This window comes from Anolis sagrei, chromosome 3 (genome assembly GCF_037176765.1).
Source record: "Anolis sagrei isolate rAnoSag1 chromosome 3, rAnoSag1.mat, whole genome shotgun sequence".
NCBI lineage: Eukaryota > Metazoa > Chordata > Lepidosauria > Squamata > Dactyloidae > Anolis > Anolis sagrei.
Window position 1 is genome coordinate 66,599,403 of NC_090023.1, and position 18,397 is coordinate 66,617,799.

An 18,397-nucleotide genomic window follows, 5' to 3' on the forward strand; every position below is an offset into this window, starting at 1 on the left:
CTTTTTCTGTCACCCTACTTCCAGGACACCAAAGACTACACCAGACAACTCAGTCTGCCATTCCCACATCAGAGATTGGCAAACGTCTTGTACCGTTTACAGAACTATTGGCTCTTTCCCCATTTGGCAGCACATACCAAAGTTCACATATTCCTACATGAAAATGGAGTTGGAGGCCTGTCATACAGAAGAATAAAGTAGCTGGAGACTAGGGTCACAATTACAAGGACCACATGGTACAACAGGTTTGCCAGGGGTCCAATATACATAAACATTCATGTACCGGGAGGACGAGTTTCCAGTCAGCTTTCCTACAAAAGATCAATAAAGATTGGAAGGTTTCCTTTAAGATCACTAAAGGACAGGACAGCTGAATCTACACTCGAATTATGAACTCTTGCAGGTGTCTTTGCATTTCAACCTGAATTCTGATCAATGAAGTGCAAAACATAGACCAACCTATGTTCTTCATGTCCAGGTTTGTATAAAATTTTGGCTGAAATATTTCTTGAGAAAATGATTTGAAGAATGAAGCAATAATTTAAAAATTCTTGATTTAATTCAGTATTATTTTCCATGTGCAAATATGAAATACTTAGACTGATTCAGTATTTGAGGTGCAATGTTTGTCTCCATCTTGTTTTTGTTCATCTTCACTGACCTGTAAAATATGGCAAATATTTTACTTGAAATACATTCTGTCATAGAAAACTCTCTTCCAAACCTCAACTGCATTCCCATCAGCCTTTTTCCTTTACTTAAATGGGCAAAAGTATGTAAATAACACATATAATATCAAATTAATCAACCTATTTATTATTAGTACTCTTTTCTTAACATACAATATTTGAATGTAACTTCTTGGTGATTTGTCAGTGAGAAAACTAGGATTTAATGGCAGAATTGCAATGCGTCTTTGGAATGCTTGAGGAACAAATGAGGTGTTATAATACTTTCTTTTCAATAATTGTTAACATAACATTGAACCATTACAATTAAATATTAAAAATGAGACTGCAAAATAAAACTGTTTTGATTCTTGTGGATTTGTACAAACAAGAATCAGAACACTTGGTTTATGTTGAACAGTTACAATGTACACATTTGTATACCTTTTGATCTGGGCATATACACCCTTCAAAAAATAAAAATTAGGCAACCAGCATGTCAATAATTCAAGCTACCTGAACATATACCTTCTTACAATTGTTCTGACAACATTCACTTCTGTTTATTAAAAGTGAGCAGTAATTTAGGAGTATCTTTTTATAGCTTGAAAGTACATTAAGGGTTCTACAATCCAAAGTACTGTGCAGGTGTCCACTGCTAAAGTATCCCTGACACATAAACATCCAATGTTTGTTTAAAACATCCCACAAAGGAGAGTCACCTTTCAAGACAGTCTATTCCAGTGATTCTCAACCTGTGAGTCCCCAGGTGTTTGGCCTACAACTCCCAGAAGTCCCACCCAGTTTACCAACTGTTAGAATATCTGGGAGCTGAAGACCAAAACATCTGGGAACCCACAGGTTGAGAACAACTGGTCTATTCCATCAATGAACAGCTCTCATTCTCAGGAAATTTGGTTGTAATATTTAGTCAGAGATTCCATTCTTATATTTTGAATGTGCTTGCCCAGACTCTATCTTCTGATGTAGCAAAAACCATGACAGGCACCAAACATTTGAAGATGGTTGTCTTATAATGGCTCAATGCTGTTCTCCTCAGACAGAACATTCCAAACTCTGTCAACCATTCCTCATAGGGATTACGTTCCAGACTATAATGCTGGCCAGTCTACTCCAAACATATGCCAGCTTGATCATATTTTTTTCCCTTCAGCTTAATAGTCCTTCATCTCAATTTTCCAAAAATGTTTACTCATATTGTCTGTATCTCCTCTCATTTTTTCAATATCAATAGGTAACTAATAACAAGATAACTGTAGTCTGGCAAATAGCACAAAGTAATTACACATGTAAAACATAAATTATGAAAAGCTCACATCTGCACTCAACACTACTATGACTTTTACATAAAAAATGGCATGCAGGAATATTTAAGGCTGGTGCTCCCATGTGTTTTAAAATGAAATGTAGCATTTTTTTTCTTATATAAATATTTATTGTATCAGAGGAAGACAGCATTAACAATGGTGGCATCTAAAATATTCTACTAGAAACTAATGGTAATTTCTGATCCAAAATTTCAGAGCAAAGGAGATGGCTGACAACACAGTTCAAGTCTGTGATGTTTCTGTAAAAATTCAACTGTACTTTTTCTATGTGCAAGAAAAGTAAGCTGCACGATTTTAGGGCTTGTCACAAACTTACTAGTTTCCGTGATCTTTCCCGCAATCTGTAACACACAGCATGTTGAAGCTGGAAAATGAAAGTGTCCCATCAATCAGGCAGCAAAAGAACCATCATCTTATCACAACTTATGCCCATGTAGTTCTATGGTCTATGACATGAAGGCAGTTTATTTATTTATTTATTTATTTATTTATTTATTTATTTATTTCTTGCATTTGTTAACCGCCGCTCTCAGCCCTGGGGCGACTCGCGGCGGTGTACAGTACAAAAAAGACATTTTACAAAGGAATCAACAACAATTAACATCACTAATACATACATCTAACACACTAAAAATCCGCTCCGTCATATTTATGGAATCATAGTCAATCTCGTCGTCATAGTTCAATCCGGTTGTCAATATCCGTAGTATAGCATTTAGTTGGAAGCCTGCTCGAAGAGCCAAGTTTTCAGGCCCTTACGAAAGGCCATGAGGGAGGGGGCCTGTCTGACATCAGCAGGGAGGGAGTTCCACAGCCGGGGGGCAGTTAACAAGGTTTTCAATAACTTAAATGTTACAACAAACATTCAGAATCATTCTCAAGTGCAAACAAACACTTTGAGTCCCTTTAGGAAAGAAAAAGTGGGATAAATACTAACATTACTACTACTACTGATGATGATGCTTCTAGCACAATTATCAAAGTATAGAAAGATACAGTTTTGTCTCCTGTACATAATCTGCGCTTTTCCAGCATACACACATAGCATATTTTATAGCTTTACAAGTTTATTTCAACATAAAATGCTAAATACATCCCTAGAACACTGGAGAAACAATAAAGGTAAACTACTACTGCAAGTAGATAATCTATAAGTATTGAAGTGATAAATGATATTTGGGGTTTTATTCAATTTGTAGAAATACATTATTACAGGTATTTAAAATTATTTTCCTACAAGTTCACCATTACAGTATACTTAGTAAAATTAAATTGAATCATTAATACATATAAAATACAGGTGAAGAGAATATTTTTTTAAAAATAGGAAAATGGCTTGAAATCATATTTCTTGAGTGTAAGGTAACCCTGTCATGGAGAATTCTGGACTGATAAGAATCTTTCCATTTTAGGAGAAAGTTAGGATATAGATTTTTGTGCTCAGATCATAGCGGTTTTTTTGCTTGTTTGTTTTTTTGCAAATTTAAGTCTTTTCTGCTCAAAAAGCCAGATCCATTACATGTTGATGTAGGATAGAAACCTGTATAAACCCGACCAACTGGATCTGAACTTAACAAAACATTTCTCTTCACATTTATTATTAAATATGTTAATCATCCTGTTTCTCTGGAGCCTTACAAAACAGTAAACCCAACCCCTACAAAACAACAGAGAACTGCTCCTATAACATTCAGAACTTTATAGATATTAAGTGGTATCTCTAGAGCATTTTTTAAAATATCTCAGAATTAGAAAAAAGGTTCTTAGCCACTAAATTTCTAAAACAAACTGCAGAAATACCAGTGATAGGAGATTTTTGCTGAAACCTTCTCCAGAAAGTAGGAAGCAGGTCTTGCCCTACTTTTTGTGGTTAGTAGAAGAAAGAAGATCTTTGAAGTTACATTTCTTTCTTTCTTTTTTTTTAAACTAGACCAGGAGAAAGGCCGATCTAATCCAGCATTCTACAAATAAGGAATAAGATGGCTGACGAATGCAAAAAAGCAAGACGTGAGTGCACCTGCATCTGTATTTTATTGGTTTCCCTCTTCATGACCATTTTCTCTATTTCCATGCATTTGTAAATACACCCGAGGACAGAGACTGAGCACTAAGTCTATCCAGCTGAAGCAAGTAATATAAACACTTTTAAAGTTGCAAAACCAAATTTGGGAAGGCATATGTGGTTTTCCAATTTAGAATTTTCACATTCCACCCCTCCTTTTTGAAGAGTGCAAGTATCTCTTGATTCTAGGAAATGAGTCAGAATCACATTTCAACAAAAGGGATTATTGGGAAAGAAGGTTATTAACTAGAAATTAGTGCCATCAAGGGCACCCAAAGGGCCTCCGAGGCGGCAAGCAGCAGACGGCCTTGTCCTCTTCACCGAGTCTGCTGTTCATCACCTCGGAAACCCCTAGGGCGCTGTTGATGGGATTGTCAGGCTGGGCTGAGGCCTGGCTTGAGGCCTCAGCCCAGCCTGGCAGTGCCATCAACGGAGCCCAAGGAGCCTCTGAGGCAGCGAACAGCAGATTCGGCGAAGAGGAGGAGGCCGCTGCTGAGTGGGCGGAGAAAAGCCCTGGCGTAAAGCCTAGCACCTGGCCCTCCCTCCCCTCCTCTTCTCCCCCCCCCCCCCACCACTTATTGCGGACCCGTGAAACAGTGAGTCCGCAATAAGCGAAGTGTGATATAGCGAGAGAACACTGTACATAAATATAAATGAGTATAATATAATATATATCATTATCATTAAAATCTCTACACCTCAGGCCACTGAGTTTGTCCTAACACCTATATTAGGGGTCTGATATGAGAAAAGGGGGAAAACACATTGGGTTTGTTGAACAGGGAGTCTTCATGTCACTTATACTCATCACAAATATGTTTCAAATAAATAGATTACAAACCTTCAAGGCAACTGGAAGAGAGAGACCCTGGAATCTCCGTATAAGTTCAGACTGGCTGCTTTGAAGATTATGAGCTGCTGTCACTTCATATTGGTAACAGAAGCTAGTTCTGGGAATATGAGGGCCTTCACTAATGTCTACAAAGTTACCACATCTGATTGAAATGAAAAACACAGAAAGATTAGTAATGTCAAACAAATACTAAAGTTCCTAACAAATACTAAAGTTTTCACTAATAATAATACAACTCACATTTCTGCAATTTCTTGACAATATGTCAGAAAGTGGACAAATCAATCATTTTCAAAACTATTTCCAAAACTAAAACTGTTGCTATCTGACCAAAATTTTGCTAAATCTTGACATTTCTACCAAAAACAAATATATATCCCAATCAGCGGCCAGAAAGTTTCTGGATCACCAGCAATTACTCTTTGGGTCTCTCTTTCAGAAAGATGATAAACAACTGTCACAGAAAGATCTTTGTATAATCCTTTGTCTAACAACAAGATTAGAACTCATCTCAATGTGGAAAAATCTTGAAGCATCATAGAATCATTGAGTTGGAAGAGACCATGTGGGCCATCCAGTCCAACCCCCTGCCAAGAAGCAGGAAAATCGCATTCAAAGAAACAGTGGCAAACATGTACTGGAATACTGCACTTATGAAAAAACTAATAGTACAGCTAAGTCTTCAGAATGTAGATTTGTTAGATATTTTGTATGGTACTTGGTTTGCATATTTTGATTTTTCCAACAATAATTCTGATGTTATTTGTCCTCTGAGGTCACACACAAATTAGTAAAGTGGTGTAGTCCCTATGAAAAAATGAGCATAATGTATGGCTTATAGCATTTTATAGTCGATTTCTAGAATGCCACAAGTTCTATGACTGCTTGTGATGTATTTTTCTTCGCTTTTATTCAAGGCTATGTTGCTGTGTGATCTGTTTTAATAATAAATTATATTTAAAAATTAATACAGTGGGCTCTTTGTATCTATCGATTCTGCATCCGTGGATTCAGCCGTACACACCCTGCAAAACTTTGCAAACTCTGACTCTTATCATTTTGAATATAATGAAACTTGAACACCACTGAAAAAGCCTATTGCTGCAGTAAGACAGCATTGCCTACCATTACAGATGCAACAATTCCCAATCAGAAAACACAACTTCCACTTGCCCAACAAAGTCTTGGATACCTCACTGCACAAACAGCAGAAGTTCTAAGCTTTTGAGATCCTATCATAAAACTAACCATAACTTCATAGAACACTTAGAAACAATACAATTACATCTTCCAAAATTTTATACAGGCAGTTGTCTATTTTCAAAAAACTACCAGTTAATTCAACAAAAATGTTTAGCTGAAACAACATGAACAGAATGGTATGTTTAACCGAGTAAAACAAGATTACTCCAGTCCAAGCTTTTGTAGATGAGCACTGGTATCTACAACAATGAAAAAGTTCAAAGGTTCTTTGATTAATACAGAAAGGAGTACCATATGTCTTTGGTTGCCATTTTAAAAACAGTGCTGAGCCACATTTGTAAGGTTCAATTTTTGCTGCAAATGTTGTCACTGGAGGTCACAAAAGAACATTCACAAAAACCACTCTTCCATAGCAATTAATCACTATAGTTCCCAAAATCTACTGAAACGGAGGAGAGAAAGAACATGTCCCTGTTACTAAGGCAACAGACCGATAATTTCTAATACTAGAATAAGTACAGCAGCAAAAACTACGCAAAGAAAAAGCCAATCTGCATTCAAATGATGGATGTTGCACCTCTGCACAGCAGGATTTTCAAATGGGGGATATTAATAACTTCATCCAGAAAGGAATGGGTTTACTACAGAAAGACCACTTCAACAAAGGATGGAAGAAAATGGTTGGGAAAAAGAACAGGTACAGAACGGATAAGGGTGGAAAGTCAAAATCAATCTGCCTCCGCATTAACCTAGAAAATTTCACACTGTTTCAAACTACAACAGAGGACAGGGAGAAGTATCCAGCTACATCTGGCTAATCTCATCAATTGAACTACTGAGCTGTACCCGTTCCACCATGTGCTTGGTGCAATATGGTAAATATTCTGTCATCAACTAAAAAAATTATTTATTTATTTATTTATTTATTTACTGCGCTTATATACCGCAATTCTCAGCCCTTTAAGGGCGACTCATTGCGGTGTACAATATGAAAAAAACAAGTGCAAATTACAAAACATAGTGCAAAATAATCCACAATTCATCATTATCAGAAAAACATCATATCAAAACATCAACATTACTACAGAAATTCTACTACATTCCGAATCGTCTCATCGTCAACCCACAATCCGATATCGTTTCCGTTGTTCCATTCCTATGGTCAAATTACCAATCATTGCCCTTCTTGGTCAAATGCCTTCTTAAATAGCCAGGTCTTTAACTTCCTGCGGAATATCAACAGGGAGGGGGCTAGCCTGATGTCCACGGGAAGGGTGTTCCACAGCCGAGGAGCCACCACTGAGAAGGCCCTATCTCTCGTCCCCACCAGCCGTGCCTGTGACGCAGGCGGGATCGAGAGGAGGGCCTCCCCGGAAGATCTCAAAGTCCTCGTGGGCTCATAGGCCGAGAGGCGGTCAGTTAGGTATCTTGGGCCGGAACCGTTTAGGATCATTTTCTAATCTGAAGATTTTCACCCATTCATTTGCAGCTAACTCTATGATTGGAAGAAATCTGGAGGCTGCCATAACATCCGCCTATTTATGTCTGGAATAGTTAAAATCATTTTGGTCTGAGTGAGATTATAATTACTCAGTTTACAATAAAACATTAATTAAAAAAGAGATAATAATTACAAAAAGCAGCCTAGCTCTCAAACAAGAGAAATTATTTGCTCACCTGTGCAGTTTTACTATTCGTTCAGAATTTTGTGATGCTTTCTGTTCAACCATATCCTGTTTGTACCTTGAATATGCAATAAAAGAGGTCCATAACTTCACAATGTATACCATTTACTGGAATCCCATAAGCAAGTCCACCCCTTTTTTTTCCATATGCATGACGATATGTGTTATTTTTCTTCCAAAGTGCCAACTCCAGTAAAATTTATTCGTTCTTGTGCCTTCTCTCCCTAAGACAGAAGAATGGAACCTGTGGCCCTGTAAAATTCACGCTTCAATTCCCAGAAATCTCAGATTGCATAGTCAATGATAATCTAATGTGGGAGCTGTGGTCCAGAACATCTGATGGGATTGATGCTTCTCACACTAGTGCCTTAAGGACTTTTCTTTAAGAAATGGTCCCAAAACATCCTTTCTGCCTAGCTTTGGCTAATAGAAACTGGAAGGTTTCTTTCTCTTAAATCACCCAAATCCATAATAAAATGACTAAGCAGCAGGAGGAAAAGGTTATCTTGATTATAGTTGCCATGACAGAAAGAAATATGCCTATACATTCAAAATAGAGCACAGTTGTCGTCCCAGGCAACACATGCCTCTTTTTTTCTTTTTCAACTAATATATTGATGCTATAGAAAGTAAGCTACTATATGTCAGCTCTCTCAGAAGTATGTATGACAAATGCATCTACCGTAATTCATTGAATCGGACATTCCACATCTGTTTTGCATTTAACATGTTCTAGTGCCACCTACTGGAAAAGTGGGGATGTTTTCCAGGGCAACATCTCAGTAAGAGAAAATGAATTTAACATATTGAATTTGATTTTAAAGCACAGTTTACATTGTTATCTAAAACGTATATTGTGAAACCGCATACTGATTTAACATAGTATCTATGTGATCCTATTTCAAAGCAACATTTTGTATCTAACGTGGAACTTAATACTGACTTGTTATGTTGAAATATTTCAAGTGCCACTTTTGCATCCACATCCAGGGTTTCAAATGGAAGATCTTGGTGAATTAGTTTGTGAATATCCTTTGTAAAAGATCGAAGACTTTCCTTGGAAAAGGGAAAAAACCATACTCATGTGTCCAAAAAGGTCAAATTCCACATCTCTTTTACATTTTCAGGTTATGGAGGTAGCTTAAGGAAATAGATCCTATCTGACTTTAGAAGCTTAGCAGGGTTAGTCCTGCTTAGTACTTGGATGTGGGACCACTACCAGGTGCTGTAGTCTACATTTCAGAAAGAGGAACTGGTATAACTACCTTTGTATACCCTTGATTAAAAAAAACAAACAATGAAATTCATGAAAATGTCGTAAGTCAACATGAAACTTGAAGGCAAACACACAAGATATCTATATTTTTATACAAAGATAATCTTGGAGAGGGGATCTGGACTAAACATGCAATTAATTTATCATGTGTATAAGGTGCATTTAATACATTTTAATAATGTATTAAATACACCTAATATTTAATACATTTTAATAACGTCATATAATTATTAGTATCCTGAATTATATAGGTAGTACTCCCAATTGTGCTAAGCAGAAGCCAAAGGTTTATTTCAGTTTAGAAATACTTATTTATAGTTCTTTAATTCTCTTTTTAACTGTACCTACAAACTGCATTGCAAGATCTGAAAAGTACAAAATTCAAAGACTGTGTTCCAATCCTACTAAGTCGGGGGTCCCCAAACTGAGGCCCACAGGCCGGATCCATCCCTCCAAGGTCATTTACCTGCCTCCACCCTAAACTTCAGACTTAGGATCGCCCTAAGTCTGAAACAACTTGAAGGCAGACAGTAACAACAATCCAAATTAACTTAACTATCTCATCAGCCAAAAGCAAGCCCACACCTCCCATTGAAATACTGGTAAATTTATGCTGGTTTAAATTATTCTTCATTTTAAATATTGTATTGTTTTTTTCAATTTTTGCCATACAAATGAGATGTGTGCATTGTGCACTGGAATTTGTTCATGTTTTTTTTTCAAACTATAGTCCAGCCCCCCAACAATCTGAGGGACCATAAACAGATCCTCAGTTTTAAAAGTTTGAGGACCTGTTATGCCTAATCCAGATGGTGTGGCTCAAGTCACTTCACCACAAAATCCCAAATATCAAATATGCAAGTATCCTCCATTGTCACTACAAAGTACATTAATGGGACCTACTTATTGACTATACAGCAGCGATGGAGAAGTTCTGGGCTCCAGATTTTCCCATCTTTCAGGACCATTGGTTATGTTGGCTAGGGCAGATAGGGCTTGCAATCAAGCAGTACTTTGAATGCCACAAGTCTCCCCTACTTTCTTTGCCACAATAAATGCAGTATTTTTTAAATTAGATAAGTGCTGAAAAAAACTTAAAAAAAATAAAATTACTTGTCCCCAAATGCTCTCTAGGGGACAAGAGAGCATTTTCACCAGTTTTGGCTTTTCTGGACCATTCTAGGCACAGGGAGGGCTTTTAAGCAACAGAATGTGAGTAGAGGTCATGTCTTTGCCCACCCCAGTTCTAAAGAAAGGACACACAGAAATCATCACTGTGCTTACCTCAGTTGGCTTCCAATCATCGAGCTTGCTGTCCAAGATTACATCGTAGCAGAAAGCTCCAGAGATCACTAAAGTAGTGAATCAACATTCAGAAAAATTAAAAAGTGCATTTGAATTAAGTGCAAATGATATTTCAAAGTTGAACCATGAATACTTGGCAACTCTAAAATGAGTCTGTAGAAAACTGCAGACAACTTTATTTAAATTTGCTATTGTTCACGGCATCAAATCAACTTTGACTTATGGCGACCAAATGATTGAGAGACCTCCAGGTAGCTCTAGGCTCAGGACCACGGTTTCCTTGATTGAATCTGTCCATCTGGAATGCAATTTCCCTTTTGCCTACTGCTTTCTATCTTACCAAGCATTATTATATCTCAGGCAGGTCATGACTTATGACAAAAGTACACAGTCTCAATTTAGTCAACTTGGCTTCTAAAGAGTCTGGCCTTAATATGCTCTAGGGTGCATTTATTTTTCTTTATAGCAGCCTATGGTGGCCATAACGTTTTAATCTAGTCCATTTCAAACATTGTTTAAAATTTTAAGGATTTTTACATTCCACATTTAAATGAATCTATTTTCACGTTTCACTGAATTCATTGGGATTTCCTCCCATGAATATCAGAATAGCATTACAATCTGTTTTGTTTCATGTAGACATTTCATTTTTTCTGTGCAGTTTGCAATATGCTTTTCTTGTCTATTATTATTTCAATCTGTAAGCAATTCTCAGAGTTTCAGCTGATATGTGGATCATTAATAAGAAATTAAATTAAAAACTGACTATTTATTTCTTGTGAATAGACTGAAGGCTCCAGGTCTCATAATTTCTAATGCAGCAGCTGTCAGAGAACCTAATAACTTCCTTTAAAACTTTGCAAAAATTAAAAAGTGCAGTAAATACTGTGTTTCAGAATCATGCAAGAAATGGGTGGCTCAATTTGATTCTGGCTTCTTTGGTAATACAAGCAAATAACAAATATAGGAACATATTATTTTCTCCCAAACCCTCAAAATATAGTATCTTTGCAATTACACCACTGAACTAATTAAAGTTGGAATTAACTTAAAGGATTATGCATGGCAAAATGTTGCAATGGCCATTAATTAGACTACTACTACTCTCAAAATAAATAAATTAAAAGCATCCATGAAGCAGCAATATGTTTTAGAATATGCAACTCACTAAAGACAATGGAAATTTGTGAAGAACAAAAAAGAAAATATACCTGGCACTTCTGGAGCTCTAACAAGGGTGGTTGAGTATTCTTCCTTAAATGCCTGTTCTAATACATAGCCCAATAGCATAGAACAAGAGCGCCAATAAGCCTGTAACAGAGAATTTAAAATGGGTATTTAATATTCTGAAGTTATCCACAGCCAGTTGAATTCATTTGAAAATAAGGGCTCTAAAGACTCAAAACCTTGCTACTGATTTTCTCTCCATTGCACTTCATTTATACACCTTTTGTTTTACCACAAAATTAAACTGTGGAAAATAGGGCTGCTGTTCAAATGAAATTACTTTCATGAATCCTCTTTGACTGCTGGGAAATATTACAAAATATGACACCCTGTGGAAGAGAGCCATATGTACAAGAGCTAAAAATAATTCACTCTAGTGTTCTAGTTCTCATAAGACCATAAAATAAGATTTATACACACACACGTCTGTGACGAAATGGTTACAACTTTATCACATAAATGTGTGATTAAATAGTTATAGAAAAGAAGAATACATAAAAGAGAACACAATTATATTACAATAGCATTTAACCCAATCTCTGTGTTTAGTAAAGGTAAAGGTTTTCCCTAGACATTAAGTCTAGTCATGTCCGACTAGACATGACTAGTCTAGTCGGACATGAGGGGGGAGGTCATCTCCATTTCTAAGCTCATTTTCTGGAGACACCTCCAAGATCATGTGACCAGCATGACTGCATGGAGGACCGTAAACCTTCCCACAGAAGCAGTACCTATTGATCTACTCACATTTGCATGTTTCTGAACTGCTAGGTTGGCAGAAACTGAGCCTAACAGCGGGAGCTCACCCCACTCCCAGAATTCAAACTGCCAAGCTTTCGATCATCAAGTTCAGCAGCTCAGCAGTTTAACCCGCTGCGCCACCACGGGCTCCCTTAGAGTGGCCATTTTAAATTAATGTAATAAACTATTTTGAAAAAGAAACTTTACAGCACTGCAAACACCGTTTGTTTTTAACAAAAGTTAAATACGGAATCCTTCTACTCTTAGACTTTATAGAAGCAAAGTCTTCTAAAAACCAAGAGAACTGAACACAGTGAAGAAATGAGCACAAACATACTTTGTTTACTTCCTCTGGATCTTCATCTTTGAATGTAAGGAACTCTATTTCACATGAATTAGTCAAAGGCTTGTTCATATCCCAGAATTCCCCATCCACAAGGGCAAGGACAGATTTCTTACAGTGCAGTTCACTTAAATCTAGTAAAACAAAACCCAAAAGAGACAATGACAAAAATCACCATGACACTTTGTTAGTAAAATAACAGTTTCACCATCCTGACAATACAATTGTTATTTAGATTTTCAAAAAGACTAGTAAATTAGAAAGCAGTGAGCAACAGCAAGCATTTATCATCATTGTTCATACATCAGCTGCTGCCTGTTCTTTTTAAACAGAACTGTGAAAACTTAATGTTTTCAATTTAACAGAAGACAAAGGGAGAAAGCCAATTTACCTACTACTTTTGGATCAATTCACAGAGAAATTTGAGGAGCTGAATATAACTTCCTTATACAACTGCTTTGCACCCCAGCTTTGCAAAAGCTGGGGTGAAAATTGCTGGAAGAAACATTAACAGCCTCAGATATGCAGATGACACCACTCTGATGGCCGAAAGCGAGGAGGAGCTGAGGAGCCTTCTAATCAAGGTGAAAGAAGAAAGCGCAAAAGCCAGGTTGCAGCTAAACATCAAAAAAACCAAGATCATGGCAACAAGAATGATTGACAACGGGGAAATAGAGGGAGAAAATGTGGAGGCCGTGACAGACTTTGTATTTCTAGGTGCAAAGATTACTGCAGATGCAGACTGTGGCCAGGAAATCAGAAGACACTTACTTCTTGGGAGGAGAGCAATGTCCAATCTCGATAAAATAGTAAAGTGTAGAGACATCACACTGGCAACAAAGATCTGCATAGTCAAAGCCATGGTATTCCCTGTAGTAACCTACGGATGTGAGAGCTGGACCTTAGGGAAGGCTGAGCGAAGGAAGATAGGTGCTTTTAAACTGTGGTGTTGGAGGAAAGTCCTGAGAGTGCCTTGGACTGCGAGAAGATCCAACCAGTCCATCCTCCAGGAAATAAAGCCCGACTGCTCATTGGAGGGAAGGATACTAGAGACAAAGTTGAAGTACTTTGGCCACATCATGAGGAGACAGCAAAGCCTAGAGAAGATAATTATGCTGGGGAAAGTGGAAGGTAAAAGGAAGAGGGGCCGACCAAGGGCAAGATGGATGGATGGCATCCTTGAAGCGACTGGAGTGACCTTGAAGGAGCTGGGGGTGGTGACGGCCGACAGGGAGCTCTGGCGCGGGCTGGTCCATGAGGTCACGAAGAGTCGGAGACGACTGAACGAATGAACAACAACAACAACATACAACTGCTTGAAAGATTTAAACTTAAGAGACAAGAAAGTATACCTATGAACATGGTTGAGATGACGAACAACTAATGTATGATCTACAAGGATTGGGACACATATGTTCTCCAGATGCTGTTGGATTGAAACTACATTATTCCTGTACTGGCTAAGGCTGATGGGAATAGCAGTCCAATAATATCTGGAGGAGCGCACTTGAGATGAGGGATTTCTATAGCATCACAATAGGAAAGAAGACATTTAAGAAGCAATTATCAGATGTCCTACAAGGACATAGGAACAACTGGGTAATGGAAATTATCTTAGGAACAGTATTTACCAAATGGCCAAAGTTTATCACACCAAAACAATTGTTCTTTATTTAATAGTCATCATATTTATTTTTAACCTGCCCTCTCTCCTCGAAGGGACTCATACGATTAGTACATGCATTGTCTATCTTTAGATTTGTTGTTTAATTTCAAATGATGTAACTGCAACTATCTGTTCTATTTACTTACGCATAGCACAGCTATATGGCGTGGAAAAGCCTTTATTCATTACAAACACAGTGCCCGGGTGAGATTTGCCAACATATTTTACTTCAATCTTTTCAATGCGTGGATAAAGAGACAACTGTCTCTCTCTCTCCTTTGTGTAGAGTTCATTGCGCATCTGAGCAATCTCAGCAGTTGAAAGTTGAGCAGCAGGAGCTGTAGAAACAAACCCTAGAAATGAAAGAAATCTCATTAAGGAACTTATTGTTTCTTAAAAGATATAAGGCTTATTCACTTAAGAATTCACTCAATACATGCGTTGTGGGTATACCAATTGATTCTGAAGCTACTCCTAAAATACTATATAAGCATCCTAGAACCTAGGATAATTAAAGACACTCTAGTGATTTTCCTTTACTGAAAGTACTTTTTTTTGGGGGGGGGGGGCTGCTTAGGACACATATTTCTTGCTAAAAGTTACCCCCATATCCATGGGGCATATGTTTCTGGACTTCACATGGATACACATCCTAGTCATTAGGAGTCCTCGGTGGCTCAGTGGGTTAAACCTTTGTGCCGGCAAGACTGAAGACAGACAGGTCGCAGGTTCGAATCCGGGGAGAGCGCAGATGAGCTCCCTCCATCAGCTCCAGCTCCTTATGCAGGGACATGACAGAAGCCTCCTACAAGGATGATAACACATCAAAAAACATCTGGGCGTCCCTTGGGCAATGTCCTTGCAGATGGTCAATTATCTCACACCAGAAGCGACAGGGCATATGTCCCTGGACTTTACATGGATACACAAATGTATGGATAATAGTAACCCCTACTGAAATAAAGACCTTCTGATCCAAGAATACCAGAAACTGCTTAGAGAAGACATATTTTGTCAGATCTGAATTAAAGGAAACATGGCTACTGCTCCCAAAAACATGGGTATCATACTGTACCAGAATTATCTAGCCACTGACATATCTAGATCAAGAAATTCACGACAACATAAAAATATTGAGTAATTATATTTCAGAGGAAAGCACCTTTGAATAATTTTGACATATGAAAACTCTATGCTATTCATTGAGCCACCATATGTCAATATGCACATCTATCTATGTCAGTGGTTTTCAACCTGTGGATTCCCAGGTGTTTTGGCCTACAACTCCCAGAAATCCCAACCAGTTTACCAGCTGTTAGGATTTCTGGGAGATGAAGGCCAAAACATCTGGGGACCCACAGTTGTTGTTTTTTGTTTTTTCATGTCAGGAGCGACTTGAGAAACTGCAAGTTGCTTTCTGGAGAGCCACTGATCTATGCTGTAGAATTCATACACTTAACTGCAATGGCTCAGAGCTACAGAATCCTGCCAGTTGTAGATTGGTAAGGCACTAGCACTCTTTGACAGAGAAGTCTATAAAAACTTTGTGAAACTACAGCAGCCATTATTCCATAGCACTGAGACATGGCCGTGAAAGTGGTGTCAAGCTGCATTAATTCTACATTGAAGATGCACTCAAAGAGCTTCTATGTGCAGTACTTGTCAAGTACCCTATTCCCAGATGTACACTGGAGTGTCCCAAGCACAAATCAGAATATAGTTACAAAATCCCTCGGAAGAAACAGCAGAGAGGAGCAGACAACCAACTACTCAGCTAAACTGCTTAGGGCCCTTCCACATAGACATATAACCCTGAATATAAAGGCAGAAAATCCCACAATATCTGCTTTGTATTGGATTATACGAGTCCACACTGCCATATATTCCAGTTCAAAGCAGAAAACGTGCGATTTTATTCAGCTGTGTGGAAGGGGCCTTTGAGTCCACTTCCCCCAGGTACTTTATTAAGCTCCAGGGTAACATAAAGGAGATTCCATCTGTTTTCTGCTTCCCTGGAGACTAGGACGTGAAACAATGGCTTCAAACTACAAGAAAGGAGATTCCATATGAACATGAGGAAGAACTTCCTGACTGTGAGAGGTGTTCAGCAGCGGAACTCTCTGCCTCGGAGTGTGGTGGAGGCTCCTTCTTTGGAGACTTTTAAACAGAGGATGGGTGGTCATCTCTCAGGGGTGCTTTGAATGCAATGTTCCTGCTTCTTGGCAGGGGGTTGGACTGGATGACCCATGAGGTCTCTTTCAACCCTATGATTCTATGATAAAGGATACATATAGAATTCAATTCCAATTTTGCCCCAGGACCTTAATAAAATATTGATAATACTTAATAAAGTATTACATAAAGTAACAAATGAAAGAGAGCAAGATGTAAACATTTGAGTGGGTTAGAGGTGCAGTGACACCAGGCATGGGCAAACTTTGACCTGCCAGGTGTTTTGGACTTCAATTCCCACAACTGGAATTTTTGGAGTTGAAGTCCAAAACACCTGGTGGGCTGAAGTTTGCCCATGCCTGATCTACACTGTATAATTAATGCAGTCTGGCAGCACTTTAGCTGGTTCAGTGCTACAGCATCATGGGAGTTCTAGTTTTACCACTCCTTTAGCCCTCTCTGTCAAAGAGTACTGGCACCTCATCAAACTACAGCTCCTAGGATTTCATAGCATTGAGCTGTGGCAGTTAAAGTGGTTTCAAACTGCATTCATTCTGCAGTGTAGGTGCACCCTCGGACTCAGCCACAGGAAACCAACCGAGTGACCTTGGGCAAGTCGCACTCTCTCAGCCTCAGAGAAAGGCAATGGCAAGCCCAGGCTAAGCAAATCTGGCCAAGGCACACCTATGATCGGCCCAGCTTTGGATCACCATAGGTCTGAAACCATTTGAAAACGAGTAATCTTCCACCCAACAAGTTAGAATTGGGGAGAGTCGGTAATCTGCATGCCCCACCTCTCCTTTCAAGCTAGTATAGCCCCTGGACCCACTGGCGCACTCACTCCGGCTGCAGCCCCGCCACAAGCCGCGAGCCACCCGGCAAGAAGCCATCCTTGGTCGGTTGTGTCTTCCTCCTCGTCTCCTTCCAGCAATCCGGAGCAAAGGGAGCAACGCCTTTCGCCGCCCCCCGGAAACTGCAGCCGCGGCACAATCGTTCCGCCTCAGAGTTTCCCCTTAAAGTCTTTGTTGGGTTGATGCAGTTTGACACCACTTAATTTATTTATTTAATGTATTTATTTACTGCATTTGTATACCGCCCTTCTCAGCCTATCGCCGACTCAAGGCGGTTTACAACAAATCAGTATACATAGTCACAAAATACAAATTAAAACATAAAAACACTATAACACCACAACAACACAATAAAACAACATCAGTAGCATCTCCTTGTTAAAACATGATCCAGTTCCTTTGTCTAGTCATTTCATTTCCCATGTCAGTTACTCTGCATTTGTAAATGCTTGCTCGAACAACCACGTCTTAACTTTTCTCCAAAAGGTTAAAAGGGAGGGAGCCGATCTGATATCCCTAAGGAGGGCATTCCATAGCCGAGGGGCCACCACTGAGAAGACCCTGTCTCTTGTCCCCCACCAAACATACTTGTGATGAAGGCGGGATCGAGAGCAGGGCCTCCCCAGACGATCTTAAAGTCCTAGATGGTTCATAAGGGGAGATGCATTCAGGTGGGTAAATTGGGCAAGAACTGTTTAGGCCTTTCAAATAGTTTCAGACCTATGGTGACTTTAAACTGCTATGTCTCAATGCTATTGTCAGAGTTTTACAAGGTCTTTAGCCTTCTCTGCCAAAGAGAGGTGGTGCTTCAAACTACAACTCCCAGGCATCCATAGCATCAAGTAGTGTCAGACTGCATCATTTCTACAGCAGAGATGTACTCTCAAAGACACTCTTTCTTGACAACTCTAGCACATGATTGCAATGTTGCCAAACTCTTACTTGAGATAGGAATGCTCACTGTGCTGTCAGAAGAACAGATCTTCAGCTGGAGAA

General features: G+C 38.8%; 1 protein-coding gene across 2 annotated transcripts; it reads right to left on the reverse strand.

Annotated features, from left to right (window-relative positions):
- Positions 1–540: 540 nt before the first annotated feature.
- MRPL39 (mitochondrial ribosomal protein L39) lies at positions 541–17,506 on the reverse strand. 2 transcript variants are annotated; one of them, XM_060770483.2, is made up of 10 exons: positions 17,392–17,506; positions 14,525–14,731; positions 12,707–12,846; positions 11,613–11,712; positions 10,381–10,448; positions 8,764–8,876; positions 7,813–7,878; positions 4,921–5,074; positions 2,334–2,381; positions 541–661 (listed from the first exon to the last, which is right to left on the reverse strand). In XM_060770483.2, exons 1-10 carry the CDS (start codon positions 17,438–17,440, stop codon positions 596–598), a joined length of 1,011 nt encoding a protein of 336 aa, XP_060626466.2. In that variant the 5' UTR covers positions 17,441–17,506; the 3' UTR covers positions 541–595. The 2 variants fall into 2 exon arrangements, with proteins under 2 accessions (XP_060626466.2, XP_067322795.1); XM_067466694.1 differs by having other exon boundaries at positions 17,345–17,408.
- Positions 17,507–18,397: the final 891 nt, after the last annotated feature.